General features: G+C 39.2%; 1 protein-coding gene across 1 annotated transcript in view; it reads left to right on the top strand.

Annotated features, from left to right (window-relative positions):
* The window catches only part of PRKAR2B (protein kinase cAMP-dependent type II regulatory subunit beta), a 108,133-nt gene extending 82,986 nt beyond the window's left edge, over window positions 1–25,147 (top strand). The window contains exons 5-11 of the mRNA XM_061197601.1: window positions 3,047–3,153; window positions 6,616–6,769; window positions 11,410–11,511; window positions 12,914–12,988; window positions 22,132–22,197; window positions 22,326–22,464; window positions 24,863–25,147. Coding sequence (XP_061053584.1) covers window positions 3,047–3,153; window positions 6,616–6,769; window positions 11,410–11,511; window positions 12,914–12,988; window positions 22,132–22,197; window positions 22,326–22,464; window positions 24,863–24,996 — 777 coding nt within the window. The 3' untranslated portion in view covers window positions 24,997–25,147. The remainder of the gene's footprint in view (window positions 1–3,046; window positions 3,154–6,615; window positions 6,770–11,409; window positions 11,512–12,913; window positions 12,989–22,131; window positions 22,198–22,325; window positions 22,465–24,862) is intronic.
* The last annotated feature ends 263 nt before the right edge of the window (window positions 25,148–25,410 follow it).

Below are 25,410 nucleotides of genomic sequence, written 5' to 3'. Positions count from 1 at the left end.
CTTTACATTGTTCCAAAATCTCCAGAAACTTCCACCCAGCAGTCCCAGTTCTGGCCTCTGGACTCACCAACATTATCATTGTGGCAGCAGATAGCATGTGTTCGCTGAGGTTCCTCCTGCAGCAGGGTTTCAGATTTCCTGATTGCCCTTCTTTGAGTGTTCTCGTGCTTGTCAGCAACTCCAGTAAAAGATAGGGGGGTCTTAAAATCCATACTTTTTTTTTTTATATATAGCTGCATAGCTTTCCAATGCATGGATGTATCAAACTTATTTATCCAGAGCCCTGTAGATAAACTTGAGTTTTCAATTCTTTGCTATTACAATGCACATTTTGCAGTGAAAAATGCCCATGCACATGTCATTTCACAAATGTGTTATAGAATAACTTCCTAGACAAGGAAGAGTGAGGTGACGGGTAGCGCGTTTGAAATGATACCGACTGTCGACAGTGCGCCCTCTGAGACCCATTCCCATCAGCCATCTGCGGGAGGAACCCTCCTTCCCACACCATCTCCACCAGTGTGTTAGTCTAACATTTTTATCTTTCTGAATCTGGCAGGTGAAAAAGGGTACTCCTTTCAATTTTGATTTGCATTCCTCTTTAGTTTGAAAGAAGTTGAACATCTTTTTGTGTTTTTAAGAGCTCCTTTCCCCTTTTCTGGAAGCTTCGCAGGTCAGGTCTGTATCTTTGATGTTCTAAAATCACACTGTCGTGTGGGTGTGGAGGTTCTGGTCCTTGATTGCGCCGGGCCCTTGAGTGAGCCCTTTCAGTCTGAAAACTTACATCTTGTGGTTCTGGAAAATTCATCCCATATTTCTTTGATTATTTTCTCCCCTTTGTTATCTCTAATATCACTTTGTCTGGAACTCCTGTCTTTTCATCTGTCGACTTTCTTCGAAGTTTTTATTTTAATTTACCTTCTTAGTTCTTTTACAAGAAAATTCTGTAATGGGGGGTACATGTTATACATTTGTCAAAACGCACCAAGTGTACAGCACCGCACCAAGGGTGAACCCAGATGTCAGCTGCTAACTTTGTGTGATAACGATGTCAGTGTAGGTTCATCACTTGTAATAAATGTACCTTCTGGTGGGGATGTTGACAGTAGGGGAGAGGCTGGGGGGAGGCAGGGGGTTTATGAGAACTCTTTATGCTTTTCGCTCTATTTTGCTGTGAACCTAAAACTGCTCTCAAAAATAAAATATTTAAAAGGAAGAAAAAATTTTGGTAATCATGTTTTCAGTTTTCAACTTACCCATTCTTCTCTGATTGGCTCTTTTTCTAAATATCCTGTTTTTCATCTCATGGATATAACATTGTCTTGAACATCTCTGGGTATACAAAGTAGAACTTTCTTAAAGCTCGTCACTGTTCTTGAATTTTCTAGCTCATTTGGTGTTATACTGCTGTTTATCTTAGTCTTGTAGGCTACCAGAGGGGCCACGGAAAGCTGATGTGGAGCCCTGAATAAGTATGGCAGGGCTGTCCACCAGTGTCCTGCTGGTTAAGTGACAGGGGGCCAGCTGTTAACATGGGGGAACCCCTCATCCCAGCAAGTGAAGGTCCTTGTTCCAGGGCACCGGTCTTCACAGTAACTGTTCTAGTTCTCTCTTATTTATTTAGTTTCTCCCAAGAACCTGACTCTGATCTTTTGTCTGGGAAGAATTGGGGTTAATATTTGGTTGCCAGGTGTTCTGTGTTCAGGGTTGAGGCATTTGGAAGGAAGGTATCAACTGATTGTGGAGGATTTTGAATCGGTCTACCTGTTTCAGCTGTGTCTCAGTCCCGTTCTGACCGGACCAGGTGTTTGTTTCCCAGTCTGGAGCCTCTGGAGTTCTGATAGGTGGTCAGCCTCTCCACACTGCAGGCCCACCTGCCCTTCTCTGGGCTGCATGCTCTCTCTGCCCCCATTTAACTTCCCTTTGCTCTAGAAATCTCTCCTCCAGTTTCCCCTTCCCATTCTCATGGTTGTGGAGTCGTACCTTGATAGTCTCTATGAAATGTTAATGGCGTCTCAAAAAGAAGAGAATCACACGTGGTCTGTTCATGCTCTGATACAGAATATTTTGTTTCTTCAATCTGTGTTTTCCACTTGCATCTTTTTCCCCCTCTAATCTGTCTTCAGCTCCTTAATTTGTTTATAATAGTAATTGATTTTGGCCTGGGAGTGACTTGAAGCCTTCTTATGACTTCTGATTTTTCTGTTACTGTGCACCATACTGTTTCTCCATATCCATTTGTTTTTAACTATTCAAAGGTTTTTTAATTGTTCCTGTATTTGTTCTGAGGAAATATTTCTCTTGCCTCCTAGTTTATTCTCACTAGCCGAGGTTTATCCTTAAGCCTTGACAAGCACACTTTAGCAGAATAAAAATTTTTAAATAGTTGTTGACTGATAGGTTTGATGTTTCTGGCTTCAGTTTTAATAAATCTGTCCTAGGGAGGTAAATGGTTGATTCTTGAAGAGAACCTTAGTGACAAAAGAGAGTGATGGAATATTTGCTACAATCTTTTTTGATTTTGCTTTTGTTGGTTTGGTTCTATTTTGTTTTTGGTGCTAAACCAAGAAGGATTGGAGTCAGGATTTAAATTCACTAAATATTTAGGTAATCTCTATATAAATTCTAGTGATGACCAAAATAGGGAAGTTTTGTAAAAGTTTAGGTATCTTTAAAAGACATTTGCAGTAGTTCTTTATTAACTTGATCATTTTAGTTGCTGAGATTATATTTCACAAGGTATATGATGGTTTGGTGGTTAATTTTTCATATTAAAGTGGTGATAGTTTCAAATATTCTGAAATAGACTAATTATAATTACTTTTATTCAGGTACTGAATATGAGAGTAAATATATAATCATCTGGTTTGTATGTGGTGAGGAGGACTGTTCTGTGTATTTTTTTTGACAGGACTTAATGGCCATGATGATATTTCCATTTCTTTGAGCTTGTTCACAGAAGTATAAGCTAATTATGGTTCTTTTAAATGTAAAGCTAAACATGTTCTAGATAAACCAAGATTGTCTTTTCTTTTTTGAAAAATAGGAGCAGATGTCTCAAGTATTAGATGCCATGTTTGAAAAATTGGTCAAGGAAGGAGAACATGTAATTGATCAAGGTGATGATGGCGACAACTTTTATGTAATTGATAGGTAAGTTTTGTGTAGCTTCACAGCTGAAATGTAATGAACCTTTTGTGGAAATCTCAGTGGTTATTATAACGACTGACAGATTAATGTACGATAATTGCTATTGCCTCTTGACCCTTATTCCTGTGTAACTGGCCCTACACACCTACAGTGAACCCATGCAGTGAAACCGTGCTACATCATGGAAAGAGGCATCGTGTATGGGAGACTGGTGACTTTTGGTTAATCTAGAAATCTGTCATTTACTGGGAGCCTCCTCATTTGTTAACTTCTAATTGAGAGGTAGTGATGCCTGTTACAGAGTTAGAGATGGCTGTTACTGTGAGAATAGCAGCATAATACAACATCTGGGATATTGAATCCGTATAACTCAATCTGTTATTATGTTTTCTAAAAAGTTTCTTCCGTCATTACTTAATGAAGTAAAACATGCTAATGGCTTAAAAGATTCAGATATTTCAGAGGGGCCTAAGGTGAAAAGTTAGTCTCTCTTCCTACTGCTTTAGCATCATCTAATCAGCAGAGTGAGTAATTTGCGTGTCTTTCCAGAAATCGTTTATGCATTATTATATTTGTCTATTAAAAACTCTGTAGAGGAATTATTTAAGTGAGAAGGCCTGCATTTATATTGAAAATCTAATTTCAGAAAATTTAAGTTGTGCTTGACTTCATCAAAGAACAGTGTGCTTTTCAGATGTAGAGAACAAACGTATGGACGGACACCAAGGGGGGAAAGCGGGGTGGCTGGGGGGGATGAATTGGGAGATTGGGATTGACATATATACACTAATTTGTATAAAATAGATAACTAATAAGAACCTGCTGTATCAAAAAATAAAATTAAATTAAAATCAGCTATAAAAAATTAAAATAAAATAACATAAAAAAAAAAAGAACAGGGTGCTTTTAGCAATACTTAGGTAACAACCCTAAGATGTAAAAGGTGGGGCACAGCCTGGACTGGGTCTTCATTTCTGCACTTCTGTAACATGGTGATGAGGTCGGGATGAGACGTTTGGCTTCCCCAAGCACCCCACCACCACCAACCCCCGCCCTGCTTGCATGGAACACAGATCATCTCCCAGCCTGATTTGTCGGATTACATTTGCTTCTCTGGGCCAAGTTGTGTTCTACTCAGAGGCTCCGCAGAAAATCACACCCCCCGCCCCCGTCTGCTTAGCCCTCGTTCCCTGATCTGGGCTCTGTGGGTGGTACCTTTCATGCATCAGTAGCACATGCTCTCCGAGTCCCTCAGTCCCTCATCCCTAAGTCCGTGGTGACCCGGGAGAGCTGCACTAGCCAGGGCTGGGGCTGGACTCTATGATTTTAGAATTGTCCCACATGTAAATTAAAGTCATGATTCTGGTACCATTAAGAGCTTTCATCAATGAAACACCTCAGAAATTCACTCAGCTGTTTAATCGTATTGAATTGTAGGGGGTCTATGCAAACCCCAAAGGTAGTACAGGAATAATTTTCTTTTAGTAGGTATTTTGACTATAAAAACGCCTTACATTTGTATATAGTACCTTCCCTTTTCAGTTACATCCTCGTCACCCTTTTGACAGATGACAATTTTTAGGCCCACAGAAGTGATGCAAGTCGGCGAAGGTCACCCAGATGATGAGTGTGGAGCCGACCCAGCATCCGGGTCTCTTGGCCACTGTGTGTGCTCTTTTCGTGGCTCTGCCCTGCCCAGGGCCTCACGTTCTCAGGGGAGAAATCTATATGAAAAGGCAGCACACGGTATTTCAGCAGATTTTTAAACTGATATGATTTCAGCTGGACTAGTATCTCACTATACTTCTCATCAACACATTTGTTGTGTATTTTATCCTATTCAAAGTAGAAAACAGTTTTAGTGCAAACGTGTAAAGAGTATAGATAGAAAAATTAATCTATACTTGAAAAATAACTATTCATGAAACAAATTCCAGAGGGTATTCCTGAAACAGCCATTCTAGCTGTGAATTATATTAAAAGCCAGTTATTCTTATTCATGAATATCTTTTGTCTCTAATATCCTATGTGTTTGCTTTTGTTGTATCTTTACCATTAATAATCCTTTCTTAATCTTAAAAGCACTCCCTGTTTTGTCTTTGCTAGAGTTTAGCCAACAGAATAAAGCCAAAGAGTTTCTCCTGTCTGCCCTCACAGGTGTTTCAGCAAGCCCTGAAACAGTGTTCTCTGATAAGATACAGTACATGGAAAGACAGTTCTCCACAAGAAGAATGCAGTTTCCAGAAATACAGGATCTGGATAATATGCAGCGCAGTGACAGTTTTACTTGCCTAGAAAAAAAAACCCAATTAAAAGATAAGCACAGAACGACTGTAAAAAGACCAGGATCAGATATTTAGCCTGAATTTCTACCACTTTTAGATTGTGGGGTCAGTCTAACATGAAGGGCCAGATGGTATAAAGAGCCAGAGAGTAAATTTTGCAGGCTTTCTGGGCCATGAGGTCTACGTTGCAGCTACTCAACTCTGCTGTCATAGCACAAGTCAGCTACAGAGAATGCAGAAAGCGCCGCTGTGTTTGTCCTTCCAATAAAACTTGATTTACAGAAGCAGGCAGCCAGTCTTGGGCCTCAGCTTGCCGGCCCCTCCTGTAGATTTTAAAGGACCGTGTAAGTACTGTACAGCAGTGCCTGACCAGATTGTTAGAGCTATATATTCTTTTTAAAAAGTCTTTTCTTCTGATCTCAAAAGTAATACATATTCATTTTAGAAACAAAAACTCTTTAATTACGTAGTGAATGTCCCTAGAATCCTCCACAATTCTTATACTCAGAGATCACTGCAGTCAGCAGATTCACACACATTCCTTCAGATGGTTGTCTTTGCATATTGCATTTGGTTGCAGTCTTAGTTATATTTTTATCGTTTATTTCAATACCTTACATATTTGTTGTTTAGTCTCATTTGCCCCAGACGATGAGACAGCAGACACATGTATGGGCCTTACCCTCGTCCCGTGGATGGTCTCTTCTTCCTGCTTGTCTGGAACTGGTGGTGTCTTTTTCACATACTGATGCCCTTTTATTACTTGTTGTCATTAGAGGGGAAAGGAGAATAAGAGCCCATCCTCGGCTGTCACCCTTGGGTGTGTCCTGAGTCTCAGGGAGGACTCGCGTTACCTTACTGTGCCTGTGGACGACTCCCAGTGCGCCCGCCCAGCTTCCGCTGCTCCCCGACGTAAAGATCTCCGCAAGGATGCAGAAGAAGCTGGGAGCAGTGGCGTATCTGGGAGGAAACTGAATGGCTGGGCCAGGGCACTATTCACCCTTCTAGACATTTAAAATTTTAACTGGGTGAACGTGTTATGATGTCCCAGCCATAAGACTAAGCAATAAATGATTTTTTTTAAAAAAAGAATGAGGTTGTATTTCCCAGGGCTCATGTTTTATCGTGATGAGATTTTACTTGAATTACTTTTGCGTCTTCTTTTTCACATGTGTAACAGAGGAACATTTGATATCTACGTGAAATGTGATGGTGTTGGAAGGTGTGTTGGCAACTATGACAATCGTGGGAGTTTTGGCGAACTGGCCTTAATGTACAATACGCCCAGAGCAGCTACAATCACTGCTACCTCTCCCGGTGCTCTGTGGGGCTTGGTGAGTGAACTATTTATTTGACCTGAATGTCATTTGTAAAAATCATTATGACAGAAGCCAGGTGGCTACAGTATTTTAGTTCTAATAGGTAGATTTATTTGGGATCATCATCAGTCATCAGGGAATTTATTAAGCAACTACTAGATGCTGAACTATTGGACACTAAGACTGTGCTGAGTTAAAACTTCATGTTCTTTTCCCAATTTGAGTCAGGAGTTTAACCTACTGGCCGTGGGAAAGACACTCAGATCCAAAATGTTCCTCTTTTACCCACTCTTAAAAACCAACCAGCCACACAAACAAAGGCTTCAGTGCTGTTTTTTTCAGATAGCTATCTGTGGTAAATATTATCATCTGTGGTTCCCAGAGTGTGGGCCCCTGACCTGTAGCATCTCTATCACCTGGGAACTTGCTAGAAATGCAAATTGACGCCCCACTTACTGGTTCAGGCCCGTTGACTCAGAAACTCTGGCCATGGGGCCCAGCAGTCTGTATTTGAGCAAGCCCACTGGGTGATTCTCATGCATGCTTGAGAAACCACTATAAACTGAGTCTCTCTGTGCTGTATAAATTGATTGGTAACAACTTTGCATTGCCAAGCAGCTGTGTGGAGAAAAAATACTTGGTGCCTGTGCTTCTCACGTGGATGCACATCAGAATTTGTTGGAGGTGTTAAAAAAAAAAAATTATCTCACCTAGGCCCTACCACAGACAAACTTAATCAGACTCAGGGTTGGGACTCTCAGACCTGGGCTTTTAAAGAAAATTTCTTAATTGTGCTGTTTCTACAAGACTTAAAAGTTGGTTTAAAGACATTTGGGGGACTTCCCTGGCAGTCCAGTGGCCAAGACTCTATGCTCCCAATGCAGGGGGCCCGGGTTCGATCCCTGGTCAGGGAACCAGATGCCGCATGCCACAACTAAGAGTTCGCATGCTGCAACTAAAGACCCCCGCACGCCGCAACTAAAGATCCCACATGCTGCAACGAAGATCCCATGTGCCGCAACTAAGACCTGGCACAGCCACGTAAATAAATATTAAAAAAAAAACCAAACATTTGGGTTGGTGGGGGAGGGAGATTCTTTTCATAGATGATCTTAGGATGCAGAGTAGCCGACCCAAGCCAAGCTGATTCTGGACTGTGTTTAATCTGGTGCTTAGGGATCACCTGGGAATCCAGTTAAAATGCAGATTCAGATTCACCAGGTCTGGGATGAGGCCTGTGATTCTGCATTTCTCACCAGCTCCCAGGAGACACCAGTGGCTGCCGGTGCCCAGGACATACTTTAAACAGTCCTGATTTAAAGGGAGTGTTGACAATACTTGTATTTCCTTTTAAAATTGTTGAAAACATCCCATCCTATAGTTTTGACATGCGTTTACTCGGTTATTTCTCTCAAATCCTTTTGTGGAAGGAGGCGAGGTTGAAGTAACAGGAAGTTTGCTAACAATCTCCTTCCCAAGGACTGTAGCTTCAGAGAAGTTACACATTATTCAGCCACCACTCAGCCTTTGACTCCGACGTGGATCCAACTGATAAAAATAGCTCTTGATCAGAGAAACAAGACATATTGTGCATTTCTTCTTATTAGACCCAGGCAGTTGCTGTTTACTTATTAAAAATGTGATGAGTCACTTTTTAAGTGGTGGAAGCAAAATTGGAATTGTTTCAGGTGGAAGGGAGCTGAAGTGTCTTAAGGGCTATCAAAGATTTGAATACCCAAAGCCAGCAAAATAAACACTCCAAACCGAGCGGACTCGGCCCCTAGGAAGCATTTGCCTGCCCTCGCAGCCGCGGGTCTCTATCTCTTTCATTAAGGAAGGTATCATTTAAAATTTAATCATCCTGATAGGGTTGCCAGCCAGGGTCAGACTGTCACATGGTAAGGAAGCCTTCTCCCTGCAGGTCCTTGGAACAAGGTCACACACTTAGCGGGTTGCCCTTTGAATACTGATAGTTCTCTCAGCCCTGGAGGGAACCTTGAACTAGGGACAAAGGCCCAGCATTTCCCAGGGCGTGTGATACTTATGTTCTCAGGTAGGATTAAGCATTTTCAGAGATTTTGTTACTAATCTGTACATGTTTCAAGCTTTATGAAAGTGGGCAGTTTGTGATAATCACCTTGGGGATGTGCATAAGTGCAATAGGTGTTTTAAAAAAATTATAATAATTAACATAATTAATACTTCAAACCTGCTTTCTTAGCAGCTCGCCTAACTAGCCCCCTTTCAGCAAAAGCCGAGTAGAAAAGAGATTTTGCTTTTAAGACCAACAGGTTGCAGCTCTGCCACATAAGTGCAGGTGTAAAGATAAGCAAGTCTCAAGAGAAAAGTCCTTTGTAGAATAGTCTAACTTTGTAAATAAGACTAGGTCTCTGTTAGCCTTGGGGGATTAACTGATCTACAGGACCATGCTGGTGATTCAGAGGGGCAATGATTGATTGAAATGACTAGGATGAAAACATTTGAAATGGGACTTTGTGGATTTTATTTATATGTCACAGTGGGTGTGAAGAGGTGGGCACTAACAGAAAATTTTTCCTGAGACGTGTAGCTCATTACGGTTAATTTCTAAATTGCTAACCTATTTCTAGTCTTCTCTGTTTTGCAGTAAACTCTGTTCATAAAATGGTGTTGCAGCTGGTTCCCAGACCTGATTACATATGAGAATCACTCGGGGAGCTTTTAGGAAATACAGATTATTATAGAGTGCTATATGCAGAGATTTTGAGTCATTAAAGTCTGGGATGTTAGAATAAACCTTTTTTTAAAAAACAGCAGCTGATTCTGATGCAGAACGAGACTTGGAAATTATTTCAATATTTTTACTAATTATCTTGAAAATTTTTCTCTTTTTATAAAAATGATTTAAGAGTACAACAAGTCCAAATTACAGCCCTTATAAAATTGTAGTAAACTAAATTGGAGAACAGGATGTTTAATTTCCTAGAGACTTATATCCTCACTGGTATTTTTCTCCATCATATCAGTTCATTTAAATTCAGCGCTAATATGTTGGCATAGTAATTTATTAATTAAAGAACATATCCCAATTAATTTTATTTTCTATTAAGATGGTACAGTTATCAGTGTATGCCGAAGTAACATAATTCTAGGGGCTCTTAACTGAGAACTAAAATAATGTTTTGTAGGAATTTTTAAAATATAAAATTTGTAGGAAAACCATTTTTTGAGCCATTATCTTTAAAGTTTTCCCTAGTTCCTTAATTCAGTGTGGTATCTTTGAGGTTAAGTAGTATAAACATAGGAACATTTTAGAATGATGAGCATGATAAACACTGGAATCAGAGTCTACTCAAGAAAGTTGTAGTTTTTCTGTGCACCTTTTTTAAAAGGTGACAAAAACCCTAGAGTCAATAATTTTCCAACATCTCTTTACATTGTACTTTCATGATTTAAAAACATTTTCTGATACTGGTTTTCATGTATTTTTTACCGCAACCCACAAGAAACACATTAGGAAATGTCACCACCAGTGCATGTGTGTGTGTGCCTTTGTGTATAACTGAAATAAATATATAACTCAACACTTTACTAAAAGGGATGCACACTCAGATTTCCTATTCTGGTTTTGTTTTTTGTTTTTTTTTATAAAAATGCTGGTCATGAGTGAAGGGAGTCAAAAGGTACAAACTTCCAGTTATCAATACATCCTGGGGATGTAATGTACAGCAGGGTGACTACAGTTAATAATACTGTATTGTATATTTGAAAGTTGCTATGTGAGTATATCTTAAAAGTTTTCATCACAAGAAAAAAAATTCTGTAACTACGTATGGTGACGGATGTTAACTAGACTTATTGTGGTGATCATTTCACAATATATACAAATATTGAATCATTATGTTGTATGCCTGAAACTAATATAATGTCGTATGCCAGTTATAACTCAAAAACAATGCTAGTCATGTCCCACCGAATTGTAACCCTCCAAGGCTGTTATCTATAGCAAAAGAACTCAGTGCTAGTTTGAACTCATAGAAACTGAGCAGAATGGTGGTTGCCAGGGCCTGGGGGGGGTGCAGTTATAAAATGAATAAGTTCTGAGGATCCAGTGTACAAATGATGATTATAGTTAACAATATTGTGTTACATCCTTGAAAGCTGCTAAGAGAGTACATCTTAAACGTTGTCACCCCAAAAAAGAAGTGGTAATTATGTGAGGTGATAGAGGTGTTAACTAACCCTACTGTAGTAATCATTTGACAATATATATCAAATCAACATGTTGTGTACCTTAAACTTACACAGTATTCTGTAGGTCAATTGTATCTCAAAAAGCTGGGGGTGGAAAACCAACAAGGAGCTGGTATATTTTTTAAATGGTGCGACAGCGCCACCTAGTGGGTGTAGTCCGCCAGTTACATGTTGGTCAGATCTGTTCTGAATAAAAAGTAAACTGTTGCTTTCTTTAAAAACATGAATATGGTTCTATATTTATGCTTAAAGAAATAAAAATCTGAAATGAGTCAGAAGTTTAGTAATGTTAATTTTCTATTTCAAAATCTTCAATTATTGTTTGTTCCTTACAGGGAATAAAATGAAACTATTTCTTCAAACTTTCTTTCTCCATAAAGTCTACCTTTTAACTATCTTTGTATTTGATATTCTGCCTTTAGGACAGGGTAACCTTCAGGAGGATAATTGTAAAAAATAATGCCAAAAAGAGAAAAATGTATGAAAGCTTTATTGAGTCACTGCCATTCCTTAAATCTTTGGAAGTAAGTATATGTTTGTGCTTTTATTTTATTTTGCTTTAAAAGATTCTGTTTTGTTAGGAATACTTAGTTCTGTAGAAGGCTTCTTTGAATAATAATCTATCCATATTTTCATTGGAAAAGATTACGGTGTTTTTATAACTTAGTATCTCTTTTACTGCCTGTAACTGCATTTGTTTTGTCGTTTACAAGTAATAGACTCCTAGGAGCATCTATAGCAGATTTATATGTGGTCTCTATCTAAAAGCAAACTTAAACTAGTCACATAAATGTAGGCAATAGCCTTTATAGGAAGAGGTTATCTAAATACAGAATGTCCTCACTGGCCTCTCCTTCTTTATTCCTTTCCTCTTAAAATTGACAGTCTAAGGTCTCTCTTTCTTTTTTCAGGCTACACTTATTCACATGGTGAACTTGGCAAATCCCCTGGCTTTAAATGTCTATTATGTTGATGCTTCTTAAAATTGACATCACCGGGCAAGACCCTGCCCTTGAACACTAGGCTCATTTATCTAACTGCATATTTAACATTTCTTCTGGGATGTCTAAAAGACATCTCAAACCTAACACGTCCCAAACCTCCTTCCCTCTCTTCCTCACCTTAGCGATAGCAGTGCCATCCTTCTAGCATCTCGGCCAGAATCCTTGGGGTTGACGGACCAGTCTGCTAACATGTCTCTTTGTTGGCTTGTCAGTATCCACCGAGTAGCAGTTCGGGCCACATTTCAGAATGCATATTGGGCAGCTGAACTTCTCCAGCAGCAGATCTCTTTAAATAAAAATAGGTCAGGGGTTGGAAATTCAAACGCCTTCAGAGCTAGGTACATAAAAAGAAGAAATGGTAAACTTGAAAACATGTGCTCCATCTAAAGAAACAGCTGCTAGCCCACCAGAGTTTATTTTTGCTGCATGGAAATAAGGGCTGAGTGTTGCTGAATGCCCTGATTTTTCAAGAGAAGCTGGAAATTCAAGTTTTTATGAAAAATTTGTTTAAAATGCTGGCAGTTAATTAATATAACACACACATGCACACACACACAAACCCACACACTGCTCAATTTATTTGGCCTATAGGCTACCATTTTTAAACGCCTGAAATAGTTACGATTACCTGATTAGTCTGTTTAATACAGTTGTCCCTATGTTTCCACAGGGATTGGTTCCAGGACCACCCCGGTGGATACCAAAATCTGCGGATGCGCAAGTCCCTCACACTGGGCCCTCCTTAGCCCCCGGGTTCCGCATTTGTGGATACAGAGGGCCAATTGTATATTTATTGAAAAAAATCTGCATATAAGGGGACCTGCACAGTTCAAACCCATTTGTATTATCAAATACAACTGTGTTTGTATTATTAAATACAAATACGGTATTATCAAGTGTATTATCTTTTTTTCCTTTATAGGTTTCTGAGCGCCTGAAAGTGGTAGATGTGATAGGCACCAAAGTATACAACGATGGAGAACAAATCATTGCTCAGGTATAATACTTTTTATGGAATTCAGTTTGGGGTTATTTTCCAAAAGACTCTTACACACTGTAAGTCTTGATAAAATTTTCATGTGTGTCTATAATTAGTATGTAGTGATGGGTTAAATGAATATCATTTCTACCAAATGACCTGTTAAAAATGGTTTAATTTACAGCCATCAAGCTATTTGAGTATTTTTATTTTTGTAACTAACTCTTAATGAATATGTATTAAATCATCAAATGGATTTCTGCATAATTTTATATTTGTACCTGACATGAAGGTCCCATGTATAAAGAATGTCATTTATAAGAGGAAAACAAATGGTAATCACTCCATGAGATTTATTAATAAGGACCCAGAAGGAGCATTGGTAGATGTAGAATTTTGCATGATCGGTTCATTGGCAAAACTTCCTGAGGCTGCTTCCTGATGAAATAAACCAAGAAGGGAACACACTGCACCATGTACTGTACTGGCTTCCAGGCACTACAGGCACTAAGGGGCCAGCATGCTCTTTAACCCCTAATGCTTTTCTAAGATCCCACTGGAACCAGAAGCAATACATACGCATCTTGGTTAGAACAGACCTACCAAGAAGTAGGATTTATGAACACAGTTAAAGCATACCAACGATAGTACCTTATTTCCTAGTTACAGTTTTGAAGCATTGATTGCATGATTTAAACAGATTTTTAACAAATTCTGTAATTTTTGTATCACAATATTACACTGTATTGTAATCTTTATCTGAAGTATTGTCTTTTTCAATATATGTGAAACAAGATTCAAGGTGTGTGAGGCTGAGAAAAGAGTAATTATTTTATTTTATTATATTATTATTATTTTTTAACATCTTTATTGGAGTATAATTGCTTTACAATTGTGTGTTAGTTTCTGCCTTATAACGAAGTGAACCAACTATACATATACATATATCCCCATATCTCCTCCCTCTTGCGTCTCCCTCCCATCCTCCCTATCCCACCCCTCTGGATGGTCACAAAGCACCGAGCTGATCTCCCTGTGCTATGGAGCTGCTTCCCACTAGCTATCTATTTTACATTTGGTAGTGTATATATGTTCATGCCACTCTCTCACTTCGTCCCAGCTTCCCCTTCCCCCTCCCCAATGTCCTCAAGTCCGTTCTCTGTGTCTGCCTCTTTATTCCTGTCCTGCCCCTAGGTTCGTCAGAACATTTTTTTTTTTTTTTAGATTCCATATACATGTGTTAGTGTACGGTATTTGTTTTTCTCTTTCTGACATACTTCACTCTGTATGACAGACTCTAGGTCCATCCACCTCACTACAAATAACTCAATTTCGTTCCTTTTTATGGCTGAGTAATATTCCATTGTCTGTATGTGCCACATCTTCTTTATCCATTCATCTGTCTATGGACACTTGGGTTGCTTCCATGTCCTGGCTATTGTAAATAGAGCTGCAATGAACATTGTGGTACATGACTCTTTTTGAATTATGGTTTTCTCAGGGTATATATGCCCAGTAGTGGGATTGCTGGGTCGTATGCTAGTTCTATTTTTAGTTTTTTAAGGAACCTCCATACTGTTCTCCATAGTGGCTGTATCAATATACATTCTCACCAACAGTGCAAGAGGGTTCCCTTTTCTCCACACCCTCTCCAGCATTGTTTGTAGATGTTTTGATGATGGCCATTCTGACCGGTGTGAGGTGATACCTCATTGTAGTTTTGATTTGCATTTATCTAATGATTAGTGATGTTGAGCATCCTTTCATGAGTTTGTTGGCAATCTGTATATCTTCTTTGGATAAATATCTGTTTCAGTCTTCTACCCATTTTTGGATTGGGTTGTTTGCTTTTTGATATTGAGCTGCATGAGCTGCTTGTAAGTTTTGGAGATTAATCTATTGTCAGTTGCTTCATTTGCAAATATTTTCTCCCATTCTGAGGGTTGTCTTTTTGTCTTGTTTATGGTTTCCTTTGCCGTGCAAAAGCTTTTAAGTTTCATTAGGTCCCATTTGTTTATTTTTGTTTTTATTTCCATTTCTCTAGGAGGTGGGTCAAAAAGGATCTTGCTGTGATTTATGTCATAGGGTCTTCTGCCTATGTTTTCCTCTAAGAGTTTGATAGTGTCTGGACTTACATTTAGGTCTTTAATCCATTTTGAGTTTATTTTTCTGTATGGTGTTAGGGAGTGTTCTAATTTCATTCTTTTACATGTAACTGTCCAGTTTTCCCAGCACCACTTATTGAAGAGGCTGTCTTTTCTCCATTGTATATTCTTGCCTCCTTTATCAAAGATAAGGTGACCATATGTGCGTGGGTTTATGTCTGGGCTTTCTATCCTGTTCCACTAATCTATATTTCTGTTTTTGTGCCAGTACCATACTGTCTTGATTACTGTAGCTTTCTTGTATAGTCTGAAGTCAGGGAGCCTGATTCCTCCAGCTCTGTTCTTCTTTCTCAAGATTGCTTTGGCTATTCGGGGTCTTTTGTGTTTCCATACAAATTGTGAAATTTTTTGTTCTAGTTCTGTGAAAAATGCCATTGGTAGTTTAATAGGGATTGCATTGAATAGGGATTTAATAGGGATTGTAGATTGCTTTGGGTAGTATAGTCATTTTCACAGTGTTGATTCTTCCAATCCAAGAACATGGTGTATCTCTCCATCTGTTTGTATCATCTTTAATTTCTTTCATCAGTGTCTTATAGTTTTCTGCATACAGGTCTTTTGTCTCCTTTGGTAGGTTTATTTCTAGGTATTTTATTCTTTTTGTTGCAATGGTACATGGGAGTGTTTCCTTAATTTCTCTTTCAGATTTTTCATCATTAGTGTATAGGAATGCAAGATATTTCTGGGCATTAATTTTGTATCCTGCTACTTTACCAAATTCATTGATTAGCTCTAGAAGTTTTCTGGTAGCATCTTTAGGATTCTCTATGTATAGTATCATGTCATCTGCAAATAGTGACAGCTTTACTTCTTCTTTTCAAATTTGGATTCCTTTTATTTCTTTTTCTTCTCCGATTGCTGTGGCTAAAACTTCCAAAGCTATGTTGAATAATAGTGGTGAGAGTGGACAACCTTGTCTTGTTCCTGATCTTAGAGGAAATGGTTTCAGTTTTTTACCATTGAGAACGATGTTGGCTGTGGGTTTGTCATATATGGCCTTTATTGTGTTGAGGTAAATTCTCTCTATGCCTACTTTCTGGAGGGTTTTTATCATAAACGGGCATTGAATTTTGTCAAAAGCTTTTTGTGCATCTATTGAGATGTTCATATGGTTTTTCTCCTTCAGTTTGTTACTGTGTTTTATCACATTGATTGATTTGTGTATATTGAAGAATCTTTGCATTCCTGGGATAAACCCCACTTGATCATGGTGTATGATCCTTTTAATGTGCTGTTGGATTCTGTTTGCTAGTATTTTGTTGAGGATTTTTGCATCTATGTTCATCAGTGATATTGGCCTGTAGTTTTCTTTCTTTGTGACATCTTTGGTTTTGGTATCAGGGTGATGGTGGCCTCGTAGAATGAGTTTGGGTGTGTTCCTCCCTCTGCTATATTTTGGAAGAGTTTGAGAAGGATAGGTGTTAGCTCTTCTCTAAATGTTTGATAGAATTCACCTGTGAAGCCGTCTGCTCCTGGGCTTTAGTTTGTTGGAAGATTTTTAATCACAGTCTCAATTTCAGTGCTTGTGATTGGTCTGTTTATATTTTCTATTTCTTCCTGATTCAGTCTCGGAAGGTTGTGCTTTTCTAAGAGTTTGTCTATTTCTTCCAGGTTGTCCATTTTATTGGCATATAGTTACTTGTAGTAATCTCTCATGATCTTTTGTATTTCTGCAGTGTCAGTTGTTACTTCTCCTTTTTCATTTCTAATTCTATTGATTTGAGTCTTCTCCCTTTTTTTTAAAGATGAGTCTGACTAATGGTTTATCAATTTTGTTTATCTTCTCAAAGAACCAGCTTTTAGTTTTTTTGATCTTTGCTGTTGTTTCCTTTATTTCTTTTTCATTTATTTCTGATCTGATCTTTATGATTTCTTTCCTTCTGCTAACTTTGGGGGTTTTTTGTTCGTCTTTCTCTAATTGCTTTAGGTGTAAGGTTAGGTTGTTTATTTGAGATGTTTCTTGTTTCTTGAGGTAGGATTGTATTGCTATAAACTTCCCTCTTAGAATTACTTTTGCTGCCTCCCATAGGTTTTGGGTCGTCATGTTTTCATTGTTATTTGTTTCTAGGTATTTTTTGATTTCCTCTTTGATTTCTTCAGTGATCTCTTGGTTATTAAGTAGTATATTGTTTAGCCTCCATGTGTTTGTATTTTTTACAGATTTTTTTCGTATAATTGATATCTAGTCTCATAGCGTTGTGGTCGGAAAAGATACGTTTTCAATTTTCTTAAATTTACCAAGGGTTGATCTGTGACCCAAGATATGATCTATCCTGGAGAATGTTCCATAAGCACTTGAGAAGAAAGTGTATTCTGTTGTTTTTGGATGGAATGTCCTATAAATATCAATTAAGTCCATCTTGTTTAATGTATCATTTAAAGCTTGTGTTTCCTTATTTATTTTCATTTTGGTTTATCTGTCCATTGGTGAAAGTGGGGTGTTAGAGTCCCCAACTATGATTGTGTTACTGTCGATTTCCCCTTTTATGGCTGTTAGCTTTTGCCTTATGTATTGAGGTGCTCCTATGCTGGGTGCATAAATATTTGTAATTGTTATATCTTCTTCTTGGATCGATCCCTTGATCATTATGTAGTGTCCTTCTTTGTCTCTTGTAATAGTCTTTATTTTAAGATCCTTTATTTTAAGATCCTTGCTGGGTAGAGTAATCTTGGTTGTAGGTTTTTCCCTTTCATCACTTTAAATATGTCCTGCCACTCCCTTCTGGCTTGCAGAGTTTGTGCTGAAAGATCAGCTGTTAACCTTATGGGGATCCCATTGTATGTTATTTGTTGTTCTTCCCTTGGTGCTTTTAATATTTTTTCTTTGTATTTAATTTTTGGTAGTTTGATTAATGTGTCTTGGCATGTTTATCCTTGGATTTATCCTGTATGGGACTCTCTGTGCTTCCTGGACTTGATTGACTATTTCCTTTCCCATATTAGGGAAGTTTTCAACTATAATCTCTTCTAATATTTTCTCAGTCCCTTTCCTTTTCTCTTCTTTTTCTGGGACCCCTATAATTCAAACGTTGGTGCGTTTAATGTTGTCCCATACGTCTCTGAGACTGTCCTCAATTCTTTTCATTCTTTTTTCTTCTGCTCTGTGGTAGTTATTTGCACTATTTTATCTTCCAGGTCACTTATCCGTTCTTCTGCCTCAGTTATTCTGCTATTGATCCCTTCTAGAGAATTTTTAATTTCATTTATTGTGTTGCTCATCATAGTTTGTTTGCTCTTTAGTTCTTCTAGGTCCTTGTTAAACGTTTCTTGTATTTCCTTCATTCTATTTCCAATATTTTGGATCCTCTTTACTATCATTACTCTGAATTCTTTTTCAGGTAGACTGCCTATTTCCTCTTCATTTGTTTGGTCTGGTGGGTTTTAACCTTGCTCCTTCATCTGCTGTGTGTTTCTCTGTCTTCTCATTTTGCTTAACTTACTGTGTTTGGGGTCTCCTTTTTGCAGGCTGCAGGTTTGTAGTTCCCGTTGTTTTTGGTGTCTGCCCCCAGTGGCTAAGGTTGGTTCAGTGGGTTGTGTAGGCTTCCTGGTGGAGGGGACTGGTGCCTGTGTTCTGGTTGATGAGGCTGGATCTTGTCTTTCTGGTGGGCAGGACCGCATCTGGTGGTGTGTTTTGGGGTGTCTGTGACCTTATTTTGATTTTAGGCAGCCTCTCTGCTAATGGATGGGGCTGTGTTCCTGTCTTGCTAGTTGTTTGGCATAGGGTGTCCAGCACTGTAGCTTGCTGGTTGTTGAGTGGAACTGGGTCTTAGTGTTGAGATGGGGATCTCTGGGAGAGCTTTTGCCATTTGATATTACGTGGCCTTGGGAGGTCTATGGTGGACCAATGCCCTGAACTCGGCTCTCCCACCTCAGAGGCACAGGCCTGACACCCGGCCGGAGCCCTAAGACCCTGTCAGCCACACAGCTCAGAAGAAAAGGGAGAAAAAAAGAAAGGAATAAAGAAAAAAATAAAATAAAATAATTAAAATAAAAAGTAAAAAAAATTATTAAAAATTAAAAAATTAAAAAGTAATAAAGAAAAAAAAAGAGCAGCCAAACCAAAAAACAAATCTACCAATGATAACAAGCCCTAAATAAAAACTATACAAAAAAAAAAAAAAAAAGGGCAAACAGAACCCTAGGACAAAGGGTAAAAGCAAAGCTATACAGACAGAATCACACAAAGAAGCATACACATAAATGCTCACAAAAGGAGAAAAAGGGAAAAAAAATATATATCTATATATTAAAAAAAAAAGGAAGAGAGCAACCAAATCAATAAACAAATCTACCAATGATAATAAACTAAATACTAAACTACGATAAACGTAAAACCGGAAACAAATTAGATGCTGAAAGCAAACCCCAAGTCTACAGTTGCTCCCAAAGTCCACTGTCTCAATTTTGGGATGATTCGTTGTCTATTCAGGTATTCCACAGATGCAGGCACATCAAGTTGATTGTGGAGATTTAATCTGCTGCTCCTGAGGCTGCTGGGAGAGATTTCCCTTTCTCTTCTTTGTTCGCACAGCTCCTGGGGTTCAGCTTTGGATTTGTCCCCGCCTCTGTGTGTAGGTCGCCTGGGAGCGTCTCTTCCCGCCCAGACAGGACAGGGTTAAAGTAGCAACTGATTCGGGGGCTCTGGCTCACTCAGGCCGGGGGGAGGGAGCGGTACGGAGGAGGCGGGGCGAGCCTGCGGCGGCAGAGGCCGGCATGACGTTGCAGCAGCCTGAGGCGCGCCGTGTGTTCTCCTGGGGAAGTTGTCCCCGGATCACGGGAGCCTGGCCGTGGCGGGCTGCACAGGCTCCCGGGAGGGGCGGTGTGGATGGTGACCTGTGCTCGCACACAGGCTTCTTGGTGGTGGCAGCAGCAGCCTTAGCGTCTCATGCCCGTCTCTGGGGTCCGCGCTGATAGCCGCGGCTCACGCCCGTCTCTGGAGCTCCTTTAAGCGGCGCTCTGAATCCCCTCTCCTCGCGCACCAGGAAACAAAGAGGGAAGAAAAAGTGTCTTGCCTCTTCGGCAGGTCCAGACTTTTTCCCGGACTCCCTCCCGGCTAGCCGTGGCGCACTAGCCCCTTCAGGCTGTGTTCATGCAGCCAACCCCAGTCCTCTCCCTGCGATCCGACCGAAGCCCGACCCTCAGCTCCCAGCCCCGCCCGCCCGGCGGGTGAGCAGACAAGCCTCTCGGGCTGGTGAGTGCTGGTCGGCACCGATACTCTGTGTGGGAATCTCTCCACTTTGCCCTCTGCACCCCTGTTGCTGTGCTCTCCTCTGTGGCTCTGAAGCTTCCCCCCTGCCCACCCCCCGTCTCCGCCAGTGAAGGGGCTTCCTAGTGTGTGGAAACCTTTCCTCCTTCACAGCTCCCTCCCAGTCATTCAGGTCCCGTCCCTATTCTTTTGTCTCTGTTTTTTCTGTTTTCTTTTGCCCTACCCAGGTACGAGGGAGAGTTTCTTGCCTTTTGGGAGGTCTGAGGTCTTCTGCCAGTGTTCAGTAGGTGTTCTGTAGGAGTTGTTCCACGTGTAGATGTATTTCTGATGTATTTGTGGGGAGGAAGGTGATCTCCATGTCCTACTCCTCCGCCATCTTGAAGGTCTCTCAAGAGTAATTATTTTAGAAGGCAAATAAACAAGTAAATCAATCAATCCTCCCACACTTCCCACATACATACAGATTAGTGCAGTCAGGGATTGGGACGACGTAGAGACAAATTAGAGAACAAGGCTGAGGGTCTACGATACAAATTGAAAAACCGCAAAGTATAGAGCACTTTTGAAATGATTTTTTTTAGATTACTTGGAAATAATTACAGGTTCACAGGAAGCTGCAAAAAGTCCCATGAACTCTTCACCCAGTTTCTCCCAGTGCATCTTGGCATCGCTAGTACAATATCAAACCTAGGAAAGTGACATTGGCACAACCTGCAGGACTTAATTTGTTAGTTTTACATGCAATTTGAGCACGTTTTGAAAACAAAATTACATGGCTGTCAATAGACCTATTATGATTTAAGATACTTGAAATTTTAACATGAAGCTCTTATGAAAACCTGATATAAAGGTAAGGGAAAGGAGATATGTATACTATACTTAGAGTTTATTAAAGGTGTCTTTAGATACTAGTTGTCTTTTAAGCATTTATAAACATACAGGTCTGCACTATAGTATAGTATAATCAAGACTCAACATTCCTTGTGATATAATCTGATACGGTATTTCTTGAATTGTACTAAAGAGTTCTGAAATACCTAAGTTTCTCCAGAATCACTTTGAGAGGCTTAGGAAAGTCAGTATCTGCTATCTTCTGTAATTATACTACTGTACTTAATTCAGAAGGCATCATTGGAAGTGAAGGCAGTTTGTTTAAAATCCAAAACGAGAACATGGCTATGTGTAGTTAGAAATGGCAACACTTTCTTTTAGAAGTCTTTTTGGGGCCTTGAGGTGGCTTGTCAGTAAACTGGCATCTAGAGCTTGGTCCCCAGCCAGGTGCAGGACAGACATCTGGGCCCACACATACTGCTCCCTAAGAAGTCTGTTTGCTTTCTTCTCTTTGGGAGTCACTGGGTTATCTCGGGTCACCATGCTGATGCTTGTAGATTAGGACACACAGAGTGGCACGTTTTAGCATAGGAGCAGCTGACAGAGGCAATGCTGCTGGGAAATGGTGCTAGCATTTCTAACTATGTATGTGCTTTATCCAGGCTGCAGTTCAGGCAAAATTCTTACCTCAGTGTTATTTGCCATATTTTCTTGGCTAGTTTTAGCAGAAATACCATGCTAGATAGTATATCATTTCAGATAATTTTTTACAAACGAAATTGTTACAATGTAATTGTTGATCTTAACGTCTCAACTTAGAAGGGGACATAGCCTGCTCCTGTGGGGTTTCACCTTTCAGGCAAATCATGGTGGGATTGATTTCAGGGGCCTGATGGGCGCCAGGATTGCCGTCAGCTAAACTTGCATTTTCACCCTCCGTTTTTGTTTTATTCTGATAGGGAGAGTTGGCTGATTCTTTTTTCATTGTAGAATCTGGAGAAGTGAAAATTACCATGAAAAGGAAGGTAAGTCCTAAAAATCCAAGAAATATTAGCAAGAAACATAATAGATTTTCCTTCTGATGTTTAGACTAAGGTTAACTTTTATTTTTCTTAAACTGAGTCAAAGTTAATACTTTCCATCACCTTGTCAGGGTAAGTCAGAGGCGGAGGAGAACGGTGCAGTAGAAATCGCTCGGTGCTCTCGGGGACAGTATTTCGGAGAACTTGCTCTGGTAACTAACAAGCCCCGAGCTGCTTCCGCACACGCCATCGGGACCGTCAAATGTTTAGGTAGGACTCATGCAGCCCTGGGCATGCTTGCCCTGGTTGAAATCGTTCTGTCTGCATTGTACGTATTCATGTTGTACGGATTATCTTACTGGGTTCACAAGTTTTATGGTCCCCACGAAATACAACAAGGTTAGGATTCATTGCATTATAAAGTCGATTTGTAGAAGCCAACTTTGTTCCTTTAAAAATTTTCACACACTTATATATTGTGTTCTTCTTTATAGGCATGAAATAACATTTTAGTATGTTGTTAAAATAAGAATCCTGAGTACCAAGTTTTATATCGAATTTTTAAAATAAACAACATACACTGTGTTCCTCAAAAAAAGAAGGCTCACACAGCATTTTTATAAGGTACACTAAGCTTTGAAGGGAAAGCTGGAATGTCTGTAGGAATACTTATTCATCTTGTACTAGGAATCAAAGGTTCAAGCTTGTCAGAGCACAATAAAATCTTGTTCAGCTGTTTATTACTTCTGTGTACCACACAGCAGCTCAGCAGAAATGCCATCTTCAGCTAGAAGACATCTATATATAGCTGAGATTTTATATATGAGACATAACTTAGTTTAATAATGAAAAATATAATTCAGGAGATATGAGTATAGGTGACATTTTCTCTCTTTTTTTAAAGATTTATTTTTATTATTTATTTATTTTTATTTGTTTCTGGCTGTGTCGGGTCTTAGTTGCGGCGCATGGGTTCTTCATTGCGGCATGCAGGATCTTTCATTGCAACGCGCGGGCATCTCTCTAGTTGTGGCGTGTGGGTTTTCTCTTCTCTGGTTGTGGCGCGTGGGCTCTGTAGTTTGCAGCACGCGGGCTCTAGTTCAGGCGCGTGAGCTCAGTAGCTGTGGCATGCGGGCTTAGTTGCCCCGCGGCATGTGGGATCTTAGTTCCCTGACCAGGGATGGAACCCGCATTCCCTGCATTGTAAGGCGGATTCTTTACCACTGGACCACCAGGGAAGTCCCTAGGTGACATTTTCTTCAAGGAAATGATTCAAAAGTAATTAGCCACTCTGTGCTCTTCATCCGCAGTTCAGTACAGTAGCATAAATTTAGCTTCGATGTTCTTAAGATTTGCAAATATCCTCAGAATTTTCTTAGAGAATTTACTTTTTGAAAGGTTTTAAATAATATAATATTAATCAAGGGTTATACTTGGATGAAAAAGAAGACAATTAGAAGCTGACAGGTAATTTCCCTGAGTAGAGGTATTAGACAGTAGGAGTAAAGGCGATGTGAGTGAAATCCCATTAATTTTTTTCTATAATAAATTATTATATTCACATTAAATTTGAGAAATACAGAAAAAGTAGGAAAAAGTAAGAGTCACCCGATACCACCACCACCGAGCAATTTCCACATCCTATTATAATTCCTTCTCATCTTTTTTATTTGTATGGGTTTTCTGTTTTAAAACAGTTTTGTAAACTGCTTTTTTTCATCCATTATAGCTTAGGCAGTTTCTCATATTTATTGCATCAGACTGTAACATTAGGTAAATATACACATTATGAATTATTTAATCCTTCCCCACTGTTAAATAATTTTGGGAGTTTTGGCTCCATTTTTGGGGGTGGGGGGAGAGCTTTTTTGTGTGGCTGTATGCGGAGACTACTTTTCCATATATAGGACTTTTCCTGAGAAATGCTTTTTGGAAGTGGGTTTTTCTTTTTATGGTTTTTGATATATATTGCGAGATCACTTTTATTTGTACTTATTTACATGTACCAGCAGTGCAAGAATGTCTGTTCACTCTATTGTCAACATTGCCTTTTTTACTTCTGCAAATTTGAGAGGCAAAAAAAAAAGTATTTTAATTTGTATTTGTATGATAGTACGATCATATTTTCATGTGTATATTATAAATTCAGTTTTAGAAAATGCTCGAGATAGGCAAGCTAAGCGACATAGAATACATACTTACACAGTGGATAAAATCATTATTTTGGCTGCCGTTTTGAATTGACCATAGTATGAAAGAATAAAAATCATAAAAGGTAACATTTGGATTCCTCACAGCATAGCATCGTAAACCCTGAGAAGGGAAAACAAGATAGAAAGCACTCCCTTGCCGCCCTTGAGTTCATATTACTAAGGTGGTGACATCAAAACCAATTTATTTTTAAAATTCCAAGGTCTTGACATAACAGTCCCTCATTCTTTTAACCTGGATCAGGAACCTCCAATAGGACATCATACTGCCGAGGGACACTGGCTGCTTCCTTTTTGAAGTGGAATGTTTTTATCTTTATGCCTTTTCCTTGTATCTGATATTTATCTAAAAATGCCATTGCATCATTGTCATATGCAGAATAGATACCATAAATGACTTAGAAATTCTGCAGATTTGCAAAGAATGTTATTTTTCTTTTATTCTCCCTGCTTCTTAGCCATGGATGTGCAAGCATTTGAAAGGCTTTTGGGACCTTGCATGGAAATTATGAAAAGGAACATCGCTACCTATGAAGAACAATTAGTTGCCCTGTTTGGAACAAACATGGATATTGTTGAACCCACTGCATGAAGCAAAAGTATGGAGCAAGAAGACCTATAGTGACAAAATTACACAGTAGTGGTTAGTCCACTGAGAATGTGTTTGTGTAGATGCCAAGCATTTTCTGTGATATCAGGTTTTTTCCTTTTTTTACATTTACAGTGTATCAGTAAACAGAGTAGTGATTTAATAGTCAATAGGCTTTAACATCACTTTCTAAAAGAGTAGATCAAAAAAATATCGACATACTGATAAAATGACTTTCTACTCCACAAAATTATGATTTGACTGAAAGGTTTATTCAGATGATTATAATATACTGGAAGTACCTGTGTTTAAGAAGATAATTAAAGGATGTTGTCATAGGCAATGTGTGTTCATTTTGACTCACTCAGATTGATATGTTATGACTACGCCCATGTAAGAGGGAACTTGGCAGTGAAT

Source organism: Eubalaena glacialis, chromosome 8 (genome assembly GCF_028564815.1).
Source record: "Eubalaena glacialis isolate mEubGla1 chromosome 8, mEubGla1.1.hap2.+ XY, whole genome shotgun sequence".
NCBI lineage: Eukaryota > Metazoa > Chordata > Mammalia > Artiodactyla > Balaenidae > Eubalaena > Eubalaena glacialis.
The sequence above is the reverse complement of the archived record's forward strand: the minus strand, read 5'-3'. Positions and strand labels throughout refer to the sequence as shown.